This window comes from Aspergillus fumigatus, chromosome 5 (genome assembly GCF_000002655.1).
Source record: "Aspergillus fumigatus Af293 chromosome 5, whole genome shotgun sequence".
NCBI lineage: Eukaryota > Fungi > Ascomycota > Eurotiomycetes > Eurotiales > Aspergillaceae > Aspergillus > Aspergillus fumigatus.
Window position 1 is genome coordinate 2,523,162 of NC_007198.1, and position 23,384 is coordinate 2,546,545.

Genomic DNA, 23,384 nt, shown 5'->3' on the forward strand with positions numbered 1-23,384 from the left:
TTTATAGTCTGACAGGAAAATAGATGGAATATCTCTAGATGCCGAAGTCCCGTCCCGGCCTTGTCTCCGACACCTTGCAGGTAGCCGTAATCATATGCCAAAAGAATGTACCCATACCATGCTACTAGGACCCCAAAAGTTGAAATGGATTTTCTCTGTATCGAAAGTATTTTCGGTTTTTAATGAACTAATATGGCATCCGAGTCATCAGCTCGAGATGCGAATTACCTAGGCGTGGTGTGAAAACTACATTATAGTGTGCTATACCAAGTCTATACATTAAAGGCTTTTGTTTCCTACACCCACTTGACTCTTCTCTCCCTCCGGCCGGTCATGCGAAGAGACAGATCCCCCAGGCACGACTCCCATATCCACCGATTCCTCCTCGTCCTCGCGCCAAAAGTCCTTCTTGCCCCGAGCGGCCCGTCGCAGCCAGGGAGGGAGAAATCCTCCGGGGACTTTATACGACCAGGGGTCCGACTCGTCCTTGTTCGGGGGCACCACCCGACCGACGGAGCCCTTCTCAATGAGCCAGGCTGTGGTATTGATGAGGACGTAACTCAGAATACCGGCTATCAGACCATAGGCGATGGAGTAGGTGAAGGGCATGATGGCGATGGTCAGGAAGGCGGGAATGGCGTCGCCGTAGTAGCGCCAGTTGATCTCGGCGGCTGCCTTGCACATCAGGGCGCCAACAATCACCAGCGTGCAGCCAGTAGCCCAAGGAGGGATAGAGGCGAAGATGGGGGCGAAGAAGACGGCGATAAAGAAGCAGATACCTGTTACGCAGGAGGTAAGACCCGTCTTTCCGCCCTCGGAGATACCAGCACCACTTTCGACAAAGGCGGTCACGGGGGGCGAGCCAAAGAGAGAACCGATAGAGATACTGATCGCGTCGACCATCTGAGATCGTTGTTAGATTGATCGAAAATTACTCTGAAGAGGAGTGAAAACATACATAAGCCAGGGCACTACCCTCAAAATCCTGAGTGCGTTCATCGATGGTTCCAGCAAACCGGGCCATGGAGTACAGAGTACCGGTTGTGTCAAGAATATCAACATACTACACACAGGTCAGTAAAGGATGGCGCATAACTTCAGAACGCGGACGTACCAGGAACGTGATAAAGGCCAGTCCAAACTGCCCGCCGTGGCCTGAGAGACTCCATTCCTGAGCAACCAGAGTATGCTTGATGGGATGGAAGGTCACGACCTGCTTGAAGAAATCAAACATGCTGTCACCGAGCTCCGTATGAGGGAAGTAGGTGACCGGCGTGGGCCGCGGCCAGGAAATGATCGAAACCAGCAAGATACCAATGATCACAGCACCTTTGATCCGATACAGCATCAACAGCGCAGTGAAAACACCGCCGCAAAATATGCCCACCCACATCGTCGGGTTACGCATCTTGGCATCGCTGGGACACATGCCAGTTGTGGGATCACGCAGAGAAGAAATGCAGCCTGCCAATTCCAACGGGGTCTCGGTAGACCCTGTTACCAAGCCAATGCCTGCACTGTAACTCAATCCAATAAGAGTGAGGTATAGACCGATACCCGTGCCCGTGGCGAGCTTGATCGCGGCTGGCAATGCACGCGCCAGCCATTGGCGGATACCAAGCAGAGTCAAGCCCAAGAACACGAAACCCTCGACAAAGACAGCGGTAAGAGCAAGACTATACGGGATCATGCCGGAGCCGTGGTAACCCACGACAGTGTAAGCGAAATAGGCATTGAGGCCCATACCGGGGGCCAGGGCGACAGGCAAGTTGGAGAAAAGACCCATGCAGAAAGTAGACAATGCGGCAATGGCAGCCGTAGCAGTGACGAGATCGCGCTTGACTTCCTGGACACAGAGCAGGTATTCGGTGTTGCTGTTACAGAGATCGGCCTGGTTCTCGGGGGGACACACACAAGTGCCGCCCGATTCGGAGGTGATGTTGGAATTGACACTGATGATATAGGCCATAGCGAAGAAGGTAGCGAGACCAGCGCGAATTTCGGTGAAGAAGTAGCTGCCTTTGCGTTCTTTGGGCTGTCTCACTGGTAAGCTTTCTTCTGGGCTGTTCACCTAACCCTCCGCAAGTAGAGGTAGAAGTATACTGACATGTCCTGAATTCTCCAGGCGAAACCATCGCCCAACCGGGCTCTGAGCCACCCAGAGATTGATTCTGTCGACCGCCTGAGTGATCCCCATTATGCGACAGTAAATAAGAAAGAAAAAAAGGAGAAAGAGGCACCAGCCTGAAGCCAGACAGTTAGTCACGGAGGGAAAAACCCGTACACAGATTGGAGACACGAAGCGACTTTTATTTCAGTTCCCTTCGTGACATGCATGGCCAACCACGCGACCGATAAGAAAAACGGAGAAAAAAACGGAGAAAAAAATGGAGAAAAAAATGGAGAAAAAAATTCGCCAACGGAAAATTCTGATTCGATCAATGGCTTATCTCTGAGGTTCAGAGCTTGGCAGTCCTTGGCAATCCGTGGTTTTGTCTAGTGGGAGGTCTTTTGTTCTGTGTGGTAATTGCCGATCGGGACGCTTGGATTCGGCGGGTCGAATCAGAAAGCCTGCAGCACATTGGTTGACGGATATCTCGGGGTCTTGATGGCGTTGATGGCGAAAAAATATGTGGGAATAGAAGGACTTGAGTGTCCTCCGTATGACTGCACAATAACGCAACAAGGAGCTTGGTAAATGGTCAAGGTATCCAGCGGACATCACCGAGGAAATTGTCGTGCTCGACTGACGTCTGAGTGATGATAAGATCGTTGTCCTCGTATCGCTCCGATCTCCTATCTCAAGGATGCTGGGGTTATCAGCAATTGATAAGGATTCACTTTACGGAGTACAGTAACAGCTCACCGTTGATCATAACAAAACATGGTCGACTATCATCAAGACTCTTCAGACAGACACGGTACTGGTCGTGGCCTCATTGATGCCTTAATGTTTGTGCTGTTTGTTCTGTTTACCCACGTGATGTCACTGATTGCCTATATTTAGACGCCGAGATGTTCGTCCACCTGTTTGCAATCAGGCATAACGGAGCTAGTGCCGCGTAGTTAGCTAACTAATGCAACTGTTCTCTTGACAGATTCGACAATGAGCGGGGGATGGGATATCAGCTGAGGCGAGCAAATCGCCCCTATCATCTCCATCAACCAACAGCTCTCCCTGTATCATCTGCGTTGTCGCAGCTTTGAAAGTCTAGAAACACAAAACAAGGCATCCGGTGGATGGCCCTACCTGAGCGACAATGGCATGAAATCATCATATTCGTCGTGCCGCTACAGTTCATAACCAGAGCCCCAACGGGATGAGTCAGCTCTGACAGGCGCATTATCCGCTCCACGTCATGCGAGGCAAGAATACGGGCAAGCAGCGCCGATCCATCAAGAAGCAACAGACTGTCGCAGAACTCAAGCACCTTTTCGATGCTCCAGGACGTGGATCTGTGATGCCGCGTCAGGTGCTCTGGGGCGACCTGTGTCTGACTGCGTTCCCCCATGAGCTCAACTCCGAGTCCACGGCCCCCATGCATCGGTATATACTACTTTCAATTATTCGCATCCCCTTGCCTCTAACACTGGAGTCACAACGTTCTTTGACATTAGTGAAGCGCTGTTTCCGCCGCAGTTCTGTACTAAGTTCAACATTATACAGTCGATTGGGGTCAACTACATTCTAACAGACGAAGCATATGAGCGACAGCATCGCCAGCCAATCCTTGCAGCATCGTTGACCATCGGCATGCAGATCTGCATAGCACCTTAGCTATATCTGCGTCTTACGTTGACTTCATCCAGCGGAAATTCGCAAGATAGTACAAAACTCTTCACCGCGTCTCCGTGGCCCATGCTTTGGTCAACACCAAACTGTCGGGCCCCTTCTCCGTTTCTGACAGCGCCATAGCTGCTGTGGTCAGCCTCGCAATCTACCAGCAAGTACATCATCAGCCTGCAACGGGGACTGGTCCATCTTCATGGGCTCTATCACATGACTCACCTGCGCGGTGGAATTGTCAGGCTGATCCAAAAGAATCGTGCGCTGGCACTGAAGCCGTTGAGGTATGTGAACTTGCTTGCTCTCAACTTACCTTCTCTTTGCCTCATTTTGGCATTCTTCGCTTCTGGATGAAGTTGTGCGTCTAAGTCTTTCGGACTCTGATTCGCTATCTCCTATAGAATTCTTTTTCTAAGGGGGATGTTGGTGTGGATCCAATACCGTTTCTTGTGCCTTGCAGATCCATGGATGGCTGAGTTGGTCAGCTGTGGTTAGTCTATTAGCAAATCAATGTCCAATCGCTTCGTTTGCTCTGTTTATTTATATCTTCTCGCTGGTTGTTGTAGATGCTGAGCTCCTCGTCCAGCTACCTGTACATTGATCACCCTCTTGCAAAGTTGCAATCAATTAAGTTATCTCCTCTGCTCAGAAACTAACCCGATTTCTCTTCAAACACAACTGGCGATGGAGCAAACCTGCTCCGCCGCCTTAGCCTGGGACCAAGCTTGATAAAAGCCAGCGGAATTGGAATCATAATGAGCGCCAAGCATCCCAATAACGTTCCTGCCCATTGCACTCCGAGGTTCGTAAAGAGCTGGCGAGAAAAGAGTGGGAAACCAGCGCCGACAGCTGATCGAAGGATGGTGTTGGCAGCGAAGACCGATGCCGCACTGGGTACACATCAACACAAACGACCCACACGCAACGACAGGTAAGTACTCACAATTGCAGGTACGAGTCGATCAGATAGTTAAAGCACTGCAGGAAGATGACATAGATTCCGAATCCGGTGAATACCCCAGAAGCCGTGGGTGCCATCCAGTGGATCGAGCGTGTCCACCCGGTCCAGCCGTACCAGAACAAGCCGATGGTGAAGGCGATACCGCCGACGATGGCTGGTGGTAGTCGCCACTCTGGAATGGGAATGTCGTTGTTATTGTGCAGTTTGTGCGCATAATACTTGGCGCCGATCAAGGAGTAGACTCCGCCAGCGAACTCGCCCAAGATCAGGCCGATGAATGGGAGGCCACCTACGCCCAGATTCATCCGGTGGGTGCGTTGGAACACGACCGGGTAGGCTCCGAGCAGCGCATACAGGATCCCATATATGAAAGACATGTAGATTGTGATGAGGAACACGATGGGCTCGGTCAGAAGCATGCGAATCGGTCGGCTGAAGTTGTTTGTGATCAGATCATTCAGGTCAAGCTCCACCTCGTCCTGCTTTGCATGGATCCCCCAGTTGTGTGTCTGGCGCCTCAGCATTGCTGCTTTCTCCATCAGCACCACCGGAGCGTATGTCTCCTTGTAGAAGAAGATCAGGAGGACGACACCAAAGAACCCCATGATGGCGGAAATGTACATGGTCCATCGCCAACCCAGGTAACTCATTGTTATGAAGCCGCCGGTGAAGGGGGATGCGAAGGGGCCGACGAAGACGGCCATTGCAAACATGGCAATCGCTATTCCTCTCTGGCTGTTGTTGTACATGTCGGCAAAGGCAGCCGGCACAATGGCAAAGGGACTGGCGGCGAACAGCCCAGCAAAGAAGCGGGTGATGAAGAGGGTCTGCGTGTCTTTTGCTGTTGCAGTCCCAATCGTGAAGATACTATATCCGATCATTCCTATCGTGATCGGCCACCGTCGCCCGATCAGCTCCGAGGCAGGGGCCCATATTGTTGGTCCTGCCGAGAACCCAAGGACATACAGAGTGACCCCTAATGTGGCAACTTCTATGCTGATGCTGAACTTCTCCGCAATGGCGCCGATGGCGGATGAGAATATGGCGCTGGCAAACGATGCGGTGAAAGTGATGTAAGCTAGGATGACGGACAGGAGCACCCTTTGGCAAACAGCCGTCAGCATCGCATTCCGACTTGACAGTCTCATGCCAACTCACTTTTTAGACATCGACCAGTTTTGCGGGTGCATGGGGTCATCGACTCCGATGAATCCAACAACATATTTCTCTGGATCAGGTAGTAGGGGTGGATAGTCCTTCCCATCGCCAAATGGCAGCCATTCTTCTCGGGGCGCTGGCCCTGCAGAGGAGCCGACCGTGGATCTATGTGTCAGACGAAGGCTCTCTACTCGAGCGAGGTCGATGTTCGTCTGACGCCGGCTGACAGGCTCCGAGCGGATATCCTCGAAGGTGGGAGCCTCTTCCAGGTCGAAGCTTGCGGGTGAGAGGCTACTGGCTCTTTCAGGAGGAGATGGCATTTTGTACAGCTGTGCAGCTTGCAATTATGTGCAGAATCCTGTACTTAGAAGGTCCACATCGCGATCAAGATGTTTCGGTTACTCGGAGACTTGATGTCATCGACCCGGAGCTTCCGTGGTTGAGTACAGCGGCTCGCAAAGGTTTACCTATACTTCAGCAATCAATTAAAATATACATGATTGAATCGACTTTTGTTTCAGATGTTGCTTGTGAAGAGATCAAGTGCCCGAAAGTGGTTGTGATGTTTCAGGATACATGATGTCGTCCAAGTCGACCTCGGATGTTGCAGCATCATGAACAAGCCTGTTGGTATAGTCTATGAAGGCTGGTGCTAGCTCGCTAACTCGCCAACAAGGCTACAATTTGTTTCCGTGGCTACAATTTTCTCCAGCTGTTTCTCCGTGTGCTTCATTTCTATCGGCCTCTCGGTCCAAGCTGGTCTCATCAGCAAGGATCGAATGCCATGCTTCATGAGCCATCAATCAAATCCGATTCTGCTAATATAAGTAATTTTATAGGAGAAATCATTTTCAAAATCAACACCTCTATATCGGAGTATTAGGTATTCCATTATAAGAATCTAGTGGCAAGATGCTATAACCGAGGTTACTCTTATATCAGCGATGTTTATAGCGGGGGCTTACTGTATCTGCTTGCTAAGGAACTGAACAACTCTACCCCGTGGTGAGATTTCTCTGCTTCATCTCATCCTTCATTTCAACACCAACATCTGCCTCGAAGCCAAATCGCAATGGCACAAGTCCAAGGCACTTGCCATCCGGCCTTCTCTCCTCTCATAGCCCTCTTTGAGGAGCACCTCGCTTCCGGCGAGGAACTTGGTGCCGACATCTGCGTCAACATCAACGGCGAGACCGTTGTCGAGCTCTGGGGCGGCTACGCAGACAATGCACGCACAAAGCCCTGGACCAGAGGCACCATCACCCCCGTCTGGTCCGTCACCAAGATCGTCACTGCTCTCGCCGCGCTCACCCTCGTCGACCGCGGCCAGCTCGACCCCTACGCCAAAGTCGCCCAGTACTGGCCCGAGTTCGCCGCGCACGGTAAGCAGGACATCGAAGTCCGCCATGTGCTCAGCCATACTGCCGGCCTACCCGCCTGGGATCCGCCCCTGTCCCGCGAAGAATACTACAACACGCCCCTGGCCACGCAGAAACTCATCCAGCAACAACCCTGGTGGACGCCCGGCTCCGCCTCGGGATACCACCTCTCGACCCAGGGCTTCCTACTCGGCGAGCTCGTGCGCCGCGTCTCAGGCAAGTCGCTGACGCAGTTCATCGCCGACGAGCTTGCGGCCCCGCTCGGCGCAGATTTCCAGCTCGGCGTCGCGGAGAAGGACTGGCCGCGCACGGCGGATATCGTACCCCCGCCTGCAGCACCGTTTCCTGCCCTCGATCCGCAGAGTATCGCTATGCGCGCATTCCGCGGAACCCCCGCCGACGCCACGGCGAGTATGACGCCTGAGTTCCGCCGCGCGGAGCAAGGCGCGTCGGGTGGATTTGGCAACGCGCGAGCGATCAACAAGATTGCCTCGATGGTGACACTGGGCGGGAGTGTAAACGGGAAGCGCTTCCTCTCGCCGCAGACGATCGATCTGATCTTCCAGGAGCAGGTCAGCGGCGTGGATCTGGTGCTGGGGAGCTTTCTCCGGTTTGGGATTGGCATGGGCTTGCCGACGCCGGAGAATAAGGCGTTGGAGTGGATGCCGCAGGGGAAAGTGTGCTTCTGGGGAGGCTGGGGTGGCTCAATTGCGATTATGGATCTCGATCGTAAGGTGACGGTTACTTATACGTTGAATAAGATGGGAGCTGGGACGCTGGGGAATCCACGAACTGAGAAGTATGTCAGGGCTGTGTATGCGGCGCTGGATGCGTACAAGCCATGATGATTGCCTCTATCTCCTGGAGGTGGATATAGTCTGATCTAGAGCACATATCGTACAGAAGGTATCTATCTACCGCTGAGTGCTTACGTTCGCGTCCTCCTCCACATTCTCAATAAAATCATGGTTCGACAAGACTCCCACCATCCCGTCTGGAACCTCAGCCCTGCATGACCTTGTCAGCGTGAATCGGTGTCTCCAGGACAGATAGACGAACGTGAAGCCCTTGACCAGTTCAAAGTCCGGTTTGATGCTGCCGCCGCTCGAGGTTATGTTGTCTTTCACCCTGGGTTATCAGGTTGTCAGCGCATGGCATCGCTAGCATGAAGCGACACTTACTGTTTAATTTGATCGTCGGTCGCACTTGAATTTAGCGTTATCTATATTACCGTGACTGTTCGAGGATTGATTCGCTCGGAGGAGTTGTGCGACTTGCCATAACAGCAGGCATTTTGATGGGCTGTAGTCTGTAGATGGCGGATTGGTTTTCTGGAAAGACAACTAGATGTTGGGATGTCCTGTCTGAATTGCCAGAAAAAGTCCATTCCTTGTCGACTCTATATAGATGATGAATGTTATGATCTAAAACTGGATCTGACAATGATATCACTCCGCAGGATGGCCCGTTTCCCCCGCCAATGAAACAGATCTCCCTTCATTCCATCATACCACACGCTTCATCTAGATGATCACCCCAGCCCCACAGTCATCGATCGAGAAGCTTCAGAATCTCCTCCGCTATCCGTCGATACCCCGTCATCAGCCCCTCGTCATCCTCCCCGGGCTGCATCGCCAGTAGCCTCGCATGCTGCCCGAGCGCCTCGGAGCACTGCCACGTGTGATTCTTGCCTGCAGTCACATCCAGCGCGATTGCTGCCCCGTCACGCCGTGCATGGGCCACAAAATCTTCAATGTCGTACAGGAATACCAGCTCCTCTGCCCCGGCTGAGACCCACGTGCGGTCGGGGAGAATCTCCTTCCACGAACCGCGCGCTGCCACGTCGACTGCGAAGTTGCCGTACACTTCGGCAATGTCGGCGGGCGTGTCCCGCATCACCTGCTCGCAGCATTTGTCTAGCGAGCGTTTGAAGAGCCGCTCCTCCCAGTGGAGCGCCAGCGTGCGTGGGTGGGACGTGTATAGATTCAACCAGGGGCTGACCAGGATTGCTCCGGCGGGTCGGTCTCGATGGTGATCGGCGCTGCGTCCATCGTTGGCCCTCGGATAGCGCTGGTGAAGGCCTGTCAGTAGAGACATGATCAGATGCCCCCCGGCGGAATCGCCGATCACCACGATCTTGGATGCGTCCACACCTAGCTCCTTGTTGATCCAGTCGTAGGCGGCAATTGCTTCGTCGCGCTGTTTCGGGAATGTCGCTGCCGGGGCGAGGGTGTAGTCCAGGGAGAAGATGGCGACCGTGAGCCCATGCCGTTGGAGAAGCTCCGCCATGAAGAGGTGTTCTGGCGCTCCGGCAGACGGGTGGAAACTCACATATCCACCGCCGTGGCAGTGGAAGAGCACCAGATCCGCATCGCGGGGGTGGGTCGCTTCTGCTGATAGTCCACGACAAAGCCAGAAGCCGCAGAAGTCTGCTCTACGTACGCTCTGGTAGATCTGGCGTTTGAGATGCCCGTACCGGTTCGAGGTGAATAGGTTCTGGCCGGTTCGATCGGCAACGTTGTCCCAGAGCGATCCGGGTGTGTTATTTCCCAGGCTACGAGGAAATTGACACCGTATGAACATTGAATAACACAAAACACACAGTTAAGGATTGGTTTTGATGGATACACACCAGGTCATGACATGCCGGAAGACGTGTTCCCTCAGGGGGGGCGGATGATAAGTAGACCAGGTCACCCAACGCCGCAAGAGAGTAGTCAAGACAGTCCATGGCAGTCGAAAACAAACCGTCACGGCAATTTGAAGATATTCAGCAATGGTGAGTTTCTTGACTGGATTAGGTTCTGGGAATGACTCCATTGTCGAATATGTTTTCTTGCGAAAGTTCGAACCCATTCAAGAGAATGGTACTGCATTCAATGCTGCCATAATTCTTTATATAGCCTGATATCAACCGGAGTGTTTGCATTCAGGCTGAAATCCGTAGATCTGTTCAGCGACGGTTCGAGAAGCATTTAGCTCGCTCCATATGTATAACCACCTTTAGAACGGACTGGGTTCCGACACCGTTTTGGAATGCGTGTTTTAGTGTATGAAGCACATACCTGGGTTTCTTTTCCATATGGATCAATGCGATATACCGAGTAATCCGATCAGTCCTCAAGACCACGGCGGGTCATCGCTCTATGACGCTCGCAACTTATGGCTGGTTGTTGAATTCGTTCCTATTAGTTCGTCGAACCGATGCAGAACAAGAAGCGTCGGGGGTTAGCGCTGTCTGTATTGAGACACCAATATCTAGAGCTGCTCAAGGGAGGATGCCATGATTTTTGACATGGTAATCACCAGCACAATTCGCCTGGGGTAGAAGTCTCATGGGACGGCCAACAAATGTACCATTTACGGCTTCTAGGACAATAGGCTAGCCATTGATTGTTTATCTAGCCGATCTGGCAAATCGATCACCATGTGAATCGCGAAGGATGTGCACTGACCGTGTTCCTTTGCGACCGTAGATTGTGATTGTTCCCGCTGCCTCGGTATAGAGCATTAGAGCTTGGAGATCTATTGCGGCAGACTGCAGACAAGAACACCGGAAAACCAAACATTGGCTGTTGATCCGTTATTCCTCCGCATTATTTCGCAAGGATTGCCGATTCAGGAAATATGTGGTGTGAATCATGCCGCCGTCAGCCGAGCTCCGAAATCAGTTATAAATATGTCAATGTCGACGTTCTAATACGTTCTACTCGCATGCTGGTCGTCTTATGTACCAAAACGTCAATTGCGCGCAAGATGACAGCCAAGCTGGTCCTTCCCCTGCTCAGCGTGTTCGCGCTGTACGCCATCTTCTACTTCGCCGAAATCAATGGCTTGAATCATCTGGCACAGGGAGCCATCACTGCAAAGACGCTGCCAGGCACCAATGAGCCTCTGCGGACTATCTACACGGGTATTGAGCCGGTGGATAATGTGCTGGCTGCGTTGACCACCTTTTTCTGGCCTGCCACGGATGGCAGTAATCCTACGCTGACGTTGCATTCCATCGCCTTCTCTGGCACCTTTGGTGCTGCCTGGACGCTCGTAACTCTGGAGTCCTGGAGACACGGAAATGCCTGGACGGTTGCTGCATTGTCTGTGAACCTCAGTCGCATCTATAACACAAGAAGCTGACAAGAAGGCAGTCCCACGATGTTCGGCCTCCTAGCGCAGGTACTCACCTTTGCCTTCGCCACGCCCCTGTACTGCGCTTTTCAGCTACGCAACTCCGTCACGGCGCGCAAGCCCAATGCTGAGAATATTCGCATTCCTCGCGCAGTTCTAAACGCCATTCCTCTGGTCTTTATCCTTGGTTTTATGGTTCCTACGTTGTTGATGATCCTGCCTGTTTCCGAGCACGTCACCGTCGACATGAAGCAAATCTTCATTGCCTCCTGGCACCCCTGGCCAGCATACGTCGCAATTGCTCTCACCATAATCAACTTTGTCTTCGGTCCCGATGTGAGCAACGATGGGTCGGTTGAAGGGGAGCGAGCGAATCTCCGGTCGCTCCGATTCGTGTATGCCTTTGCATTCGCCAACGCTGCGTTGACCCATCTCATCTCGTGGATCATGTCTCTGGCTACTGTACTTACACCCGTCATCTTTGAGAAGCGGCTGTTGGCAGTTTTGCATCCGTTCAAGGTGTTCCAGATTGCCTTGCCCTGGTCAAAGCCAGTATTGCAAGTGAGCGATATCGGGGAGGGAGTACATGTGTTCCTGCGCTGGGATTATCTGATCGGCTCCGCGGGCGTGCTGTTTTGGGCCTTGAGCCTGTATAACGCTGCTCATCGGGTCGTTTATGGTAAGGTTAGATGGCTCGATCTGCTAAAGAAGGCTGTGTTGTTGGTGACTCTGGTCGGGCCAGTCGGGGCTGCGGTCGAGTTGATGTGGGAGCGCGATGAGTTGATCATCCATGAGACCGGAGGGATCAAGAGGGTGGCTTCGCGAGAAAAGAAATCTTCTTGAATGTACTTTGTGTTCTGTGGTGGGTTTTTGGACGGTCCGCTCGCCTGTGATGCTCATGAGGTTCATGTTTCGGTTGGACCAAGATATAGTCGACAAAATTCAGTAAAAAGACTTGCAGAATTGTGACTTTTGTCCTTCTCTTAAATCATGTCTGCGGGTTGATAAGGCAGCTTGCTGCTGTGATGTCGTCGGCGCCCTGTTGTGATAATCGCAACATGCGCGTGCATGAATATTTGAGGAATCGGTTTCTAGTCAAAGGCAGTCACTTCGTGCCACTCCAACAGGGAATCAATTTTTTTTTTTTTTTTTTTTAGAAGATGATATAAGAAGCGGAAGAGGCTGCTTATCCTTGACACCAATTTTATCTACCCTCTCGGGTCGATTCAATTGAAGCGATCATTCCATACTCCTCTTGCTCTACTTTAATCTGCCGTTTTATATCCTGCCTCTGGTTTATAGAATAATTTACAACATTTGCTTCCATCAATCCCAAGCATGTTAGCTCAGGGGAAGAGCGCCGGGCTCATAACCCGGAGGTCCCTGGATCGAAACCAGGACATGCTATCTGTTTTCTTTTTTGATTTTCTTCCGTTCTAATTTGTATGCTTTTTGGTAACCAGTCCGATACGGTAAAAGTATCTATCGTGAGACCGAAATGACTTGTCTTATCCGTCATGTTTCCCCAAGCCATTTTCACCCGAGAAGAGCATGGCAAGCAATAGCCCATACTCCGTACTAGGCACGAAGTACACAAAAAGTTGGCAACTGGTCGACAGACTTAGGCCATTCATCATCCTCTGTATCCCACAAAGCACAAAGTTTCGGGTAGTCCCCACTCGACTAACTGACTCATGTTTCCGCGACTAAGCAATGTAAATGAGAACCTGCTTCCAACACCAACTCAATGTTGATATCAGCCAATTGAACGCAGGAAGCTGCATAGTTCTTCTCTTAAGACTATTGTTCACCTATGCCTTTCTGCTTCAGCCTTCTCAATTCTTCCACCTTCTAGATGCTAAAAGGCTCACGTGCTAAGGGACATCAAATTGCCCATGTACTTGGCGGTTTCGCCAGATATCTCTTAACTTTTCTCAAGACAGGCGAGAAATGTTGAGCGAAGCTGGAATTCGCGCTTTGGAAGGCCAAATCGGTACCGCCGTACGCAAGGACTAGAAGCATCATGAGGACCTTCATAATTTATTGCAGCAATTCCAATCCTTTCTACACAGTTACAATGGTCTAAAGAGCGATTGCGAGGAGGGAAACGCAAACCGAGAGAAATGGAAGAAGGACAGGTGATAAACACCTTCGTGACAGCATGAAGACGTTCCTCTTCTTACAGTAACCTTGCAGGAACGTAACTCCTTCGTCTGTGCTGGTCGATGGTGACGGATACCTGGTAGGTAGTTAGACTCTGGTGAAGCCTCCGTAGAGTGACCGTATCAAGTTCAATGAGCATCTGATCGAGGCAGGCAGCGAAGGAGGAGCCACTACTGTTCAACTGATGAGCGAGCCCACTAGAAGTCTTTTTCACGGACGACTCCCTGACCAAGCAGGTCAATGCCCACAGTACTAGTGATGTCGACCCAACCTGTCTCGCCGTAATGAGATACATGATGCGGCAGCCGCCATGTCCCAGGGGTGCCAGATGGTGCTCTCTAGAGTGCTATTTGGGCCATAGGCGCTAGAAGGAAGAGTGCAAGTGCACCAAGTAGCCTAAGTTCGGCCGTGATACCCACGCTATGGACACTACAGCTGCCCATTGGCTCGCGCCAGTCCAAAATGACGACCAAAGCGAAACGACACCTAGTGAGGCAAACTATGGGATGAAAATAATGGAGTTTGAAAAGATTGTCAACTCTCCGGGCGAAGGAGACGAAGTCGGTCCTAATTGGAACAACCACCTACTATAACCTCTGGATTTTGGTTCACAAAGATCTGCCTCTGTCGCCAGAAAAATCATCTGTGATAAGCAGACGACAAACCGCATAGGGGCTCGATGCAGATTGATCTATACTAGTCACCAACTGAACCTTGTAAGCAGTTGAAATGACACGAAAGAGAGAAATCGCCTTGGTCCTACATGGGCTCCGCTCACTGACAAAAGACAGCTGGTCCACTGACACTCCAGGTTCTCGATGCTCCAGCTGGTAACATTAGACAGTCATGGTCTCTACAACGCTAGTCATGCTTGCCTCCAGAAAGATTGCTGATATGTTCATATGGAACGAATGGGGGCTTCCTTGCACTAGTGGTGTTAGACATTTGATACCTTCGATCCCATCAGCTGGCTGCAACGTGATCGGCCTTCTTTGATCAGGGCGCAAACGATGCCGAATGGCATGCGACTAGGATTTCGTGTCCCCGAGGAGTATCACTATGCAAGCTTTGCGAGATTCAATGGTCGTCCACGACAGCATTGTTATGAAGCTAATCGTGCGGGAGTCTGTGGGCAAGATGACTATAAGGGCTTTAGTCTACGGACTATTTCTTAATTCGTATATTCCCTAAACAGAGCCACCGCATTTACCTTGGTATGAGCCTATTTAGACCTAAATCGGCAAAAAAAAAAATGGGTAGTTATGAAAGTGGAAAAAGAAAACGGATAGCATGTCCTGGTTTCGATCCAGGGACCTCCGGGTTATGAGCCCGGCGCTCTTCCCCTGAGCTAACATGCTTGGGATTAAGATAATTTGATTGTTTTTGTCTACATGAGCCAAGTAGAACAACCATCTTCATTTTCAGGCTTGTGGATTATCAGAAATACCAACTGGTCATTACGAATTGCTCATTGCCTATAAGAATGCGGGAGGTACAATCCGAGACACTTTTCAGGAGATTGTTCAGCAATGGGCAGGAACGTCAAAGATTGAGGTCTATTACACTACTGTCTGCCTTAGTATAGTCATAACACAACGGGTAGGTCTCTGGTGCTTTTTTAATTATCAGAGTAATTCTTAACCTGAGTGAAGAAGAGACGCACATGAATGAAAAGGGGAAAAAAGGAATCATGGGGCCAGATGGGCGTGGCCGGCGGAAAAAGAATCAGATAGCATGTCCTGGTTTCGATCCAGGGACCTCCGGGTTATGAGCCCGGCGCTCTTCCCCTGAGCTAACATGCTGGCTTGTCTTGGCATCTTTGGATTTTTTTGAATCCAAGTATGAAAGGCAGTCAATCTTCATGAACTTCACCCTCTCTCAGTGAGAGAGAAACTTGTATCCGTGACTAGCCCACCCACACCGCTTCCCGCTGTGGGTGAGCTACACCGTAATCACCAATTTCACCGTAATCACCAATTTTCGATATTTTGACCTTTCGAAGCTATTCCCACCACCCAACATGCCTAAATCTATTAAATTTAATGAATCTGACCTCCTTAAGGCCTGCGAAGCCGCTCAGGCCCAAAATAAACCGAATATCTCCAAGATTGCGCGTGAATATGGCGTTCCTTATTCAACACTACGTGATCGCATCAAAAAGGGCAGACAGGCTCGTACAGCTCGGAAACCAGTGAATAAAGCACTTGATGGGTACCAGGAGGAAGCCTTAATACAGTGGATAGTCTGGATGCGAGATCATAACATGCCAGTGACACCTAAGCTACTAGAAGAGTTTGCAAATCAGTCACTTCAACGCGCTGGTGAAGCTAGACAGGTTAGTAGGGTATGGGCATATCGCTTTGAAAAACGACTCCCAGAACACCTCAATCTGGGCCCTGTGAAGCAAAAGATGAAGGAATCAAAGCGTATCAAGGCTGAGGATGCTGGTTTACTAGCGAATTGGTATAATCAGCTTGCCAATGTGGTTAAAGATACACCACCACGATTGGTATACAACTTTGATGAATGTGGCTTCCGACCTGGCGAAGGCAAGGCAAGGAATGTGATTGGATTAAAAGGTTCTTGCCTTGATCTTGCTGAATCTGAGAAGGGTGAGAATATAACAACTATCGAATGTATTGCTGCAGATGGTTGGCAGATGGATCCATGGTTTATCTTTAAAGGCAAGCTCCTACTCTTTTAGACCATTCTTTTCTGACCTTTCTTGCTTCCTAAAGGCAACGGGATCTTCATGGAATGTTGGTTTAACGAGAGCGAGGCCCTACCACCAAATACAACGATAGCTACGCAAGCTAATGGCTGGATATCAGATGAACTAGCCCATCAATGGCTTCAAAGCTTTATCAAGGCAACAAATGAGCGTACAAAGAGAGGAGAGAAACGAATACTTATATTTGATGGTCATGGCTCCCATCTTACTGTTGATTTCTTACAGACATGCGAAGATAATGGGGTTATTCCCTTTGGATTCCTTCCTCATACAACACACCTTTGCCAGCCACTGGATGGCAAGCCATTCTTGAGCTATAAGCAACACTTCCGACGTATAAATAATGAGCTATCTTACTGGGCTGGTGAGCCAGTAGGGAAGTCAGAATTCTTACGGGTGATTGGACCTGTACGGGAGAAAGCCTTCAACCAACGAATTATCCGTGAGGCCTTCAAAGATCGTGGTATCTGGCCTGTTGATGGTAGTAAGATAGTCGACAATCTTGCTATCCAGGCATGGGAACAAATTCCAGATGTCTACGCGCCTGATCTTGATGCATGCCTTAGAGGGACACCCTCTCCACCACCTATCTCCTCATCTAGTGTGGATATCACCCCTCCAAGGACGATTCAGGCCCTTAAGAAGAATCAGGCAAAGCTATCTAAGCATAAAGATCTGCTTACACCAAAGCTACAGCGGAATCTTGAATGGATATTTGAACATAATCAAATTGCTGCTGAGCATCTGGCTATAGCGAATGAAACAATCAATCGAATCAGGGCTGCGCAAGCCCCCCTACGGCGCCAACACACTAAGCGACATGTTAAGCCACTCAGTCAGGATGGTATACTAAAAGTACGTGATGCGAATCGATCAATTGCTTCAAGGAAGGCCAAAGATGCTGCTGCACAAGAGAGGCGTTTACAAAGGCAGTGGGAGAAAGTGCATGGTAAACCCCCACCACCAGCACCTACACAAGAGAATCTGGTATCAAATGGATCAGCAGGGGCAGCAGATGAAAATAGTGATGTTTTTTTCTTAGATAGTCAGCCAATGTGTTGAGAATAGCTTCAAAATATCGAAAATTGGTGATTACGGTGAAATTGGTGATTACGGTGTAGCTCACCCACAGCGGGAAGCGGTGTGGGTGGGCTAGTCACGGATAGCTTCCTACGGTACGATTGCAATTCGTACTTCACTCCTAAATATAGACATGGAGGCGATTCCGCGAGTGTCAGACCAGTAAATAGTTTAAAAAATTGGTCCTCGGATCATTGAGGCCTAGTCCTATGGCAACAAGGTGTTTTGAATATGAAGCAGTCGCAAACCATAACTCGTCACTGGGTTGCGACTCTATCAAATGTCTTCAATATGAGTGGAGGAACCCTCTTGAACATTCGTGCGAGTTCAAACTCAATTCCACAAGTCTCGGGGCCCCTCCGAATGAGGGACCTGAGCTGACGTGGTAGATGACTCGTAAGGCATAATGATCAACTCATCAAAAGCACAGCACTCTCTGCACCGTTTCAGAAAGGAAAATCCCAAGTTACTCCGTAGTTTGCGTAGGAGTCCAACAAGCCACAGCTCTCTCTAACTAATTAGCAGAGACCAATGAGGCGTAAGATGATTACGCATTCGATTATACACCATTCAATTCGACACAGGACATGTGTGGACGATTCTTGGCAGAGAGCGAACGCGCACGCATTCTGGGATGTGGAAACTTGCAGATTCACAAGTCCAGATTGATGGCTTGGCCTTATGAAGTTGCTTGTTCCAGATTGGCAACCGCAGTTTTGAAGAAGAGTTGGCGATATTGGCAGAGCAACGCCAAGCATCCGGACTGTAGCTCCACTGGGCTGATATCATTGTGCTCCTGCTGTTTATTTTCCATGACGATGTTGAGCATCAGCGCTGTCACATACAATTGAAGGACAATAGTGCAGCTCTTGAGAGTTAGCAAATAGAAGCATTCCTTGACTAACATCCTAAGCTATAATAATAAAATGTAGGATTATTATTCACCCCTAAGTTACTCGGGCATGGAAGCAGTAGATAGATACAGCAAACACCCAGGCAGATCCGCCGTCGGAGGGAGAACCGCCCGCTTTGAGCCGATGGGCCAGTCAAGTCAGCCTGTCAGCACATGTCGGCTTTGGCTCAGCCGGATGCTAACTAGGAGGCTGCGATTCAAACCATTCTTGAATCTCATTTTTCCCGCTGTGTATATCTCTACAGAATAACATGAACTAGACAAAATTATCCATCAATTATTTTGGAGATACCCCCTCCCAGACATGGGTACAGCCAAGAAGAACACAGTGTCCTGAGCTACCGCAACCTTCGAATCGAACCCCAGCTAATTTGCTGCCTCTAATTTGTCGTGTGCCTTAGACAGTTAAACTTAACTTCCCCGGGGAGTACGTGCGTCGCCCTGATGCCGCTGACGCAGCCCCTGCGGTGCAGGGCCGGTCGTCCATCACCACCACCACCATCAACTTTTGTCCGCCGCCCCGTATTCAGTGGACGGTCTGGGATCATTTCCACTCCTGGTGCGCGTCTCTTACCCCTGAAGCGAGTCTTTTGCACATCAACGATCCTTCAGCGCCATAAGAGTCCCCTCTCCTCCAATGCTCGCGTCCGCTCCCTTCCACGTCGTTCATTAACACCATTCGCAAAGACAATATCTACCCCGAACCTCATAACCACTTCATTCATGGCTACTCAAACCAGAGAACACGGTGGCCATGGGGGTCATTCTCACCATCACCATCATCATCACGGAAATGTTTACCTCACCTCTGCGAACAAAAGCGACGCTGGAGTCCGAATCACGCGGATTGGCCTGGTTGCCAATCTCGCTATGGCAATTGGGAAATTCATTGGCGGCTATGTCTTCCATTCGCAAGCTCTGATTGCCGATGCCTATCATGCCCTTACCGATCTTGTATCCGACTTTCTTACACTAGGAACCGTCGCGTGGTCTTTGAAGCCCCCTACAGAGAGGTTTCCCAACGGTTACGGGAAAATTGAAAGCATTGGTGCACTGGGCGTGAGTGGACTCCTGCTTTGTGGGGGCGTGTTTATGGGCCTGAATTCAGGACAAGTTCTCCTGGATCAGTTCTTTCCCGAGGCTGCAGAGGCGATCGCTCACTCCGGAGTTTTGGGTCATGGCCACTCGCATGCTCACGGGGTCCAGGCCCTTGGGCCGAATATCAATGCGGCATGGCTTGCAGGGGGTTCGATTATTGTGAAAGAGTGGCTCTACCGTGCCAGTGAGTACCCACGTCCCGAATTCCAAATTCCAATTTCTGCCTCCGTTACTGTGGTTATCAGCTAACCGCTGCGGGGTTGCTATTTCTAGCGATGAAAATTGCAAATGAACGCAAATCTTCTGTGCTCGCGTCCAATGCCGTACATCACCGCATCGACTCTCTCACTAGCATCGTCGCCCTGTTCACGATCGGCGGTTCTTACATGTTCCAAGACGCGTCTTGGCTTGATCCCGTCGGTGGCCTTCTCATTTCCTTGATGGTGATTAAGGCTGGGTGGGCCAATACTACAACATCCCTACTCGAACTAGCAGATACTACGGTTGATGACGACATCAAAGACTCCGTGCGCAATGCAGCATCCAAGATCCTAGCCAAACTCGAAGATCCACACGCGATTCAGATCCGGGACGTTCAGGGTATGAAATCTGGACAAAACTACCTCATGGAGATTGAATTAGCGGTGCCGGGGGCTTGGTCGCTCAGTCGATCTCGCGAGATTGAGGAGACCGTTCGACATGCCGTCGGGGCCGGTGTGCGCGGGGTCAAGCGGCTCAAGGTCCGATTTGTCCCTTCCGAACTGGAGCATCTGGACTTTACGGAGGAGTTTATCGCTCCAGAGGTCATCAGACAAAGTAGCCCCGAGCCGCAGGAGGGCGATATTGATGCGGTACATGAGGCGCATGCGCACGACCATCAACACAAGGGAAATGAGAACCGCAAGACCCGTTAAGCAAAAGCGCTTGCATCTTTCCTCCTACTAAAAGATCTGAAAATGGGCCACATATTCGCCATGTTAAGTTTGCACTTTTCGCTTCCACTTGACCTCCACCGAATAGCATATGATACCCCGGAGGCAAAGACAAATAGAAGACCATCCATGTATGCTGAGGATGAGCATTAGACATTTGAACTGGATAGACGCGATCAGCTCGGGGAACAACGGGACCAGGAACGTGATCTTGGGGAGAGGAGATTTTATCGACAGTCTACAAACGATACTTTATTTTTGGCCTATCTGGTTCCTAGAGGTGCTGTGGGGTATAACTTAAAGACTGGCACTCCTGAAGACTTTTAAAAACAATTACCCGGCAGTCAAATCTATCAATCATTCTTCTGCCTTTCTTGAGTGTGGAATGATCATCTGATCCCTGTTTCCATCTTAGTAGATGCCTTCTTTATATTCTCGTAATTCTGCCCAGCTCTAGAACTTGGAGCTTCTCTGTACTCTGTACTGTAGCGAGAGAGTGAGAGACTGATCTCGATATTAACCGGGGAATTTTCCGGCGGTGGGGATCCCTCACATGCTCCCGCCGGGAGTTGTGCTTCTCGGGTGTTTACATCACGCCGGCATCATAATGTGGTGGGCATAGCTGCCCTGAGGAAGTATTCTGTTTGTCTAGAGATTGCAATGTCGTTGGACGAAATGAATTATTTTCTGGATATAAGTACCTATACCTAAATATTGCCTGGTAAATTATGGTCTATCTCACCCAATGTAAAAGGGTGGGTGGGGGACCAGGAGGTTAAAAACCATTTCCCCCAGGAACCATCTTTTCCTTATCCTGAAATTGCCCGAGAAAGGGATAAATTGGTGAGAGACAGCTTCCACCTGACATTTTGCCAATTGACCATCAGTCTCGCCTTAAACCCTTCTTATTGTCTTCGGATCTTCTTCTATTCCTATTTCTTTAATAATACGCCCCATTTTGTTTCATTCTTTTTCCTCACCCTACCTTCGTCTGTGTTGTCACCGGCTTTCTTATCCGTATCGACGTCATCTTATCTCCCCGCGGGGTTAGATTCTCAGTCATTCAACTCTCATATCATGACTTCTCAGGGCCCTCTATACATTGGGTTCGACCTCTCCACACAGCAGCTGAAAGGCCTGGTGGTCAACTCAGAGCTGAAGGTGGTGCATATCTCGAAATTCGACTTCGATGCCGATTCCCACGGGTTCTCGATCAAAAAGGGCGTGCTCACCAACGAGGCGGAGCATGAGGTCTTCGCACCCGTTGCGCTGTGGCTGCAAGCCCTGGATGGCGTGTTGAACGGTCTGCGCAAACAAGGGCTAGATTTTAGCCGTGTCAAGGGAATCAGCGGCGCCGGACAGCAGCATGGTAGCGTTTACTGGGGCGAGAATGCGGAGAGCCTCCTCAAATCGCTGGATTCAAGCAAGTCGCTGGAGGAACAGCTGAGTGGAGCTTTTTCGCACCCCTTTAGCCCGAACTGGCAGGATGCTAGCACTCAGAAGGAGTGTGATGAGTTTGACGCTTTCTTGGGAGGCCCGGAGCAGTTGGCTGAGGCGACGGGTAGCAAGGCGCATCATGTAAGTTGGTCATGTACCGTGTCTTCTGTCCAATAGGGCATGCTGACGGTTGTTTACTGGCCCAGAGATTCACCGGTCCTCAGATTCTCCGAATGCAGAGGAAATATCCCGAGGTTTACAAAAAGACGGCCAGAATCTCGCTTGTGTCATCGTTTCTTGCGTCCTTGCTCTTGGGCCACATTGCACCCATGGACATCTCGGACGTCTGCGGCATGAACCTGTGGGATATCAAGAAGGGTGCTTACAATGAGAAACTCCTTGGACTTTGTGCAGGACCATTTGGCGTAGAGGACCTCAAGCGGAAGCTAGGTGCCGTCCCGGAAGATGGAGGTCTACGCCTTGGAAAGATCAATCGCTATTTCGTTGAGCGGTATGGGTTCAGCTCAGACTGTGAGATCCTTCCTTCGACTGGCGATAACCCGGCTACTATCCTTGCTCTGCCCTTGCGGCCGTCCGATGCTATGGTGTCTCTGGGAACTTCCACTACTTTCCTCATGTCTACTCCAAACTACAAGCCAGACCCCGCAACGCATTTCTTCAACCACCCCACCACCCCTGGACTCTACATGTTCATGCTTTGCTACAAGAACGGTGGCCTTGCACGAGAACATGTTCGTGATGCAATCAATGAGAAATCAGGCAGCGGCGCGTCCCAGTCGTGGGAGAGCTTCGACAAGATCATGCTTGAGACGCCCCCAATGGGCCAGAAGACCGAATCCGGCCCCATGAAGATGGGCCTGTTTTTCCCTAGACCAGAAATCGTGCCAAATGTCCGGTCCGGGCAATGGCGTTTCACCTACGATCCAGCTAGCGATGCACTGACTGAGACCGAAGACGGATGGAATACGCCGTCAGACGAAGCGCGGGCCATTGTGGAGAGTCAGATGCTGTCGCTTCGCTTGCGGTCCCGAGGGCTTACCCAGAGCCCTGGAGACGGACTGCCTCCTCAGCCACGTCGCGTCTACCTCGTTGGAGGAGGTTCGAAGAACAAAGCTATTGCAAAGGTAGCTGGAGAGATCCTGGGAGGAAGTGATGGAGTTTACAAACTGGATGTCGGAGACAATGCCTGCGCTTTGGGCGCAGCATACAAGGCTGTGTGGGCTATTGAGAGAAAGCCCGGACAGACCTTTGAAGACCTGATTGGTCAACGGTGGAGAGAGGAAGAGTTCATTGAAAAGATTGCGGATGGATACCAAAAGGGAGTTTTCGAGAAGTATGGCAAGGCTGTTGAGGGATTTGAGAAAATGGAACAGCAGGTGTTGAAACAGGAGGCAGCCAGGAAATAGATCTACAGTACATATAATGACTACGATGAGAGGATAATTCGAATGAGACTAGTGCATGTGAACACATTCAGAACATAAAAAACATAAAACCAAGTGTCTGCACTACGTAGTAACATGAGAGATAGCATATGAGATATTTAAAGGATGCTGCCCAGTTGATGCCGATTATGCCTGAATGTGCGGGCATCAAGGG

At 50.5% G+C, this 23,384-nt stretch overlaps 9 protein-coding genes and 3 non-coding genes across 12 annotated transcripts; 7 read left to right on the forward strand and 5 right to left on the reverse strand.

The window, feature by feature from the left end:
* Positions 1 to 118: 118 nt before the first annotated feature.
* azgA (NCS2 family permease) lies at positions 119 to 2,822 on the reverse strand. Its single transcript, XM_077804825.1, has 4 exons — positions 2,108 to 2,822; positions 1,115 to 2,035; positions 959 to 1,063; positions 119 to 903 (listed from the first exon to the last, which is right to left on the reverse strand). Exons 1-4 carry the CDS (start codon positions 2,195 to 2,197, stop codon positions 280 to 282), a joined length of 1,740 nt encoding a protein of 579 aa, XP_077660961.1. The 5' UTR covers positions 2,198 to 2,822; the 3' UTR covers positions 119 to 279.
* Positions 2,823 to 3,359: 537 nt separating this feature from the next.
* On the forward strand, positions 3,360 to 3,692 carry AFUA_5G09770 (uncharacterized protein; the record flags this gene model as incomplete). The annotated part of the gene is made up of 1 exon (XM_748570.1): positions 3,360 to 3,692. The coding sequence occupies one exon, from the start codon at positions 3,360 to 3,362 to the stop codon at positions 3,690 to 3,692; it is 333 nt and encodes a 110-aa protein (XP_753663.1).
* A 313-nt stretch (positions 3,693 to 4,005) lies between these two features.
* AFUA_5G09780 (MFS transporter) lies at positions 4,006 to 6,226 on the reverse strand (the record flags this gene model as incomplete). The annotated part of the gene is made up of 4 exons (XM_748569.1): positions 4,006 to 4,133; positions 4,445 to 4,677; positions 4,731 to 5,849; positions 5,907 to 6,226. The coding sequence occupies 4 exons, from the start codon at positions 6,224 to 6,226 to the stop codon at positions 4,006 to 4,008; spliced, it is 1,800 nt and encodes a 599-aa protein (XP_753662.1).
* Positions 6,227 to 6,978: 752 nt separating this feature from the next.
* AFUA_5G09790 (serine hydrolase domain-containing protein) lies at positions 6,979 to 8,130 on the forward strand (the record flags this gene model as incomplete). Its single annotated transcript, XM_748568.1, has 1 exon — positions 6,979 to 8,130. The coding sequence occupies one exon, from the start codon at positions 6,979 to 6,981 to the stop codon at positions 8,128 to 8,130; it is 1,152 nt and encodes a 383-aa protein (XP_753661.1).
* Positions 8,131 to 8,344: 214 nt separating this feature from the next.
* On the reverse strand, positions 8,345 to 10,353 carry AFUA_5G09800 (alpha/beta hydrolase). The gene is made up of 2 exons (XM_748567.2): positions 8,467 to 10,353; positions 8,345 to 8,413 (listed from the first exon to the last, which is right to left on the reverse strand). Exon 1 carries the CDS (start codon positions 9,866 to 9,868, stop codon positions 8,834 to 8,836), a length of 1,035 nt encoding a protein of 344 aa, XP_753660.1. The 5' UTR covers positions 9,869 to 10,353; the 3' UTR covers positions 8,345 to 8,413; positions 8,467 to 8,833.
* Positions 10,354 to 10,912: 559 nt separating this feature from the next.
* Positions 10,913 to 12,762, forward strand: AFUA_5G09810 (uncharacterized protein; the record flags this gene model as incomplete). The annotated part of the gene is made up of 2 exons (XM_748566.2): positions 10,913 to 11,379; positions 11,431 to 12,762. The coding sequence occupies 2 exons, from the start codon at positions 10,913 to 10,915 to the stop codon at positions 12,251 to 12,253; spliced, it is 1,290 nt and encodes a 429-aa protein (XP_753659.1). The 3' UTR covers positions 12,254 to 12,762.
* Positions 12,746 to 12,817, forward strand: tM(CAU)4. Its single transcript has one exon. It is a non-coding gene (tRNA).
* Positions 12,818 to 14,859: 2,042 nt separating this feature from the next.
* Positions 14,860 to 14,931, reverse strand: tM(CAU)6. Its single transcript has one exon. It is a non-coding gene (tRNA).
* Positions 14,932 to 15,303: 372 nt separating this feature from the next.
* On the reverse strand, positions 15,304 to 15,375 carry tM(CAU)5. Its single transcript has one exon. It is a non-coding gene (tRNA).
* A 218-nt stretch (positions 15,376 to 15,593) lies between these two features.
* Positions 15,594 to 17,470, forward strand: AFUA_5G09820 (transposase; the record flags this gene model as incomplete). Its single annotated transcript, XM_077804826.1, has 4 exons — positions 15,594 to 16,185; positions 16,312 to 17,253; positions 17,373 to 17,392; positions 17,426 to 17,470. 4 exons carry the CDS (start codon positions 15,594 to 15,596, stop codon positions 17,468 to 17,470), a joined length of 1,599 nt encoding a protein of 532 aa, XP_077660962.1.
* A 993-nt stretch (positions 17,471 to 18,463) lies between these two features.
* On the forward strand, positions 18,464 to 20,700 carry AFUA_5G09830 (cation diffusion facilitator family transporter). Its single transcript, XM_748564.2, has 2 exons — positions 18,464 to 19,579; positions 19,669 to 20,700. Exons 1-2 carry the CDS (start codon positions 18,742 to 18,744, stop codon positions 20,307 to 20,309), a joined length of 1,479 nt encoding a protein of 492 aa, XP_753657.2. The 5' UTR covers positions 18,464 to 18,741; the 3' UTR covers positions 20,310 to 20,700.
* A 233-nt stretch (positions 20,701 to 20,933) lies between these two features.
* On the forward strand, positions 20,934 to 23,267 carry xkiA (xylulokinase). Its single transcript, XM_748563.2, has 2 exons — positions 20,934 to 21,905; positions 21,971 to 23,267. The coding sequence occupies exons 1-2, from the start codon at positions 21,405 to 21,407 to the stop codon at positions 23,189 to 23,191; spliced, it is 1,722 nt and encodes a 573-aa protein (XP_753656.1). The 5' UTR covers positions 20,934 to 21,404; the 3' UTR covers positions 23,192 to 23,267.
* Positions 23,268 to 23,384: the final 117 nt, after the last annotated feature.

Bases quoted from the DNA above. Each gene is read 5' to 3' on its own strand.
- azgA (XM_077804825.1), bottom strand. From the start codon at position 2,197: ATGGGGATCACTCAGGCGGTCGACAGAATCAATCTCTGGGTGGCTCAG. The intron at 2,036-2,107 runs GTCAGTATACTT...CCAGTGAGACAG, and splicing joins GCCTGGAGAATTCAGGACAT to CCCAAAGAACGCAAAGGCAG. The intron at 1,064-1,114 runs GTACGTCCGCGT...ACCTGTGTGTAG, and splicing joins TGGCCTTTATCACGTTCCTG to TATGTTGATATTCTTGACAC.
- AFUA_5G09800 (XM_748567.2), bottom strand. From the start codon at position 9,868: ATGTTCATACGGTGTCAATTTCCTCGTAGCCTGGGAAATAACACACCC.
- AFUA_5G09830 (XM_748564.2), top strand. From the start codon at position 18,742: ATGCCGCTGACGCAGCCCCTGCGGTGCAGGGCCGGTCGTCCATCACCA. The intron at 19,580-19,668 runs GTGAGTACCCAC...TGCTATTTCTAG, and splicing joins AGAGTGGCTCTACCGTGCCA to CGATGAAAATTGCAAATGAA.
- xkiA (XM_748563.2), top strand. From the start codon at position 21,405: ATGACTTCTCAGGGCCCTCTATACATTGGGTTCGACCTCTCCACACAG. The intron at 21,906-21,970 runs GTAAGTTGGTCA...TTACTGGCCCAG, and splicing joins CGGGTAGCAAGGCGCATCAT to AGATTCACCGGTCCTCAGAT.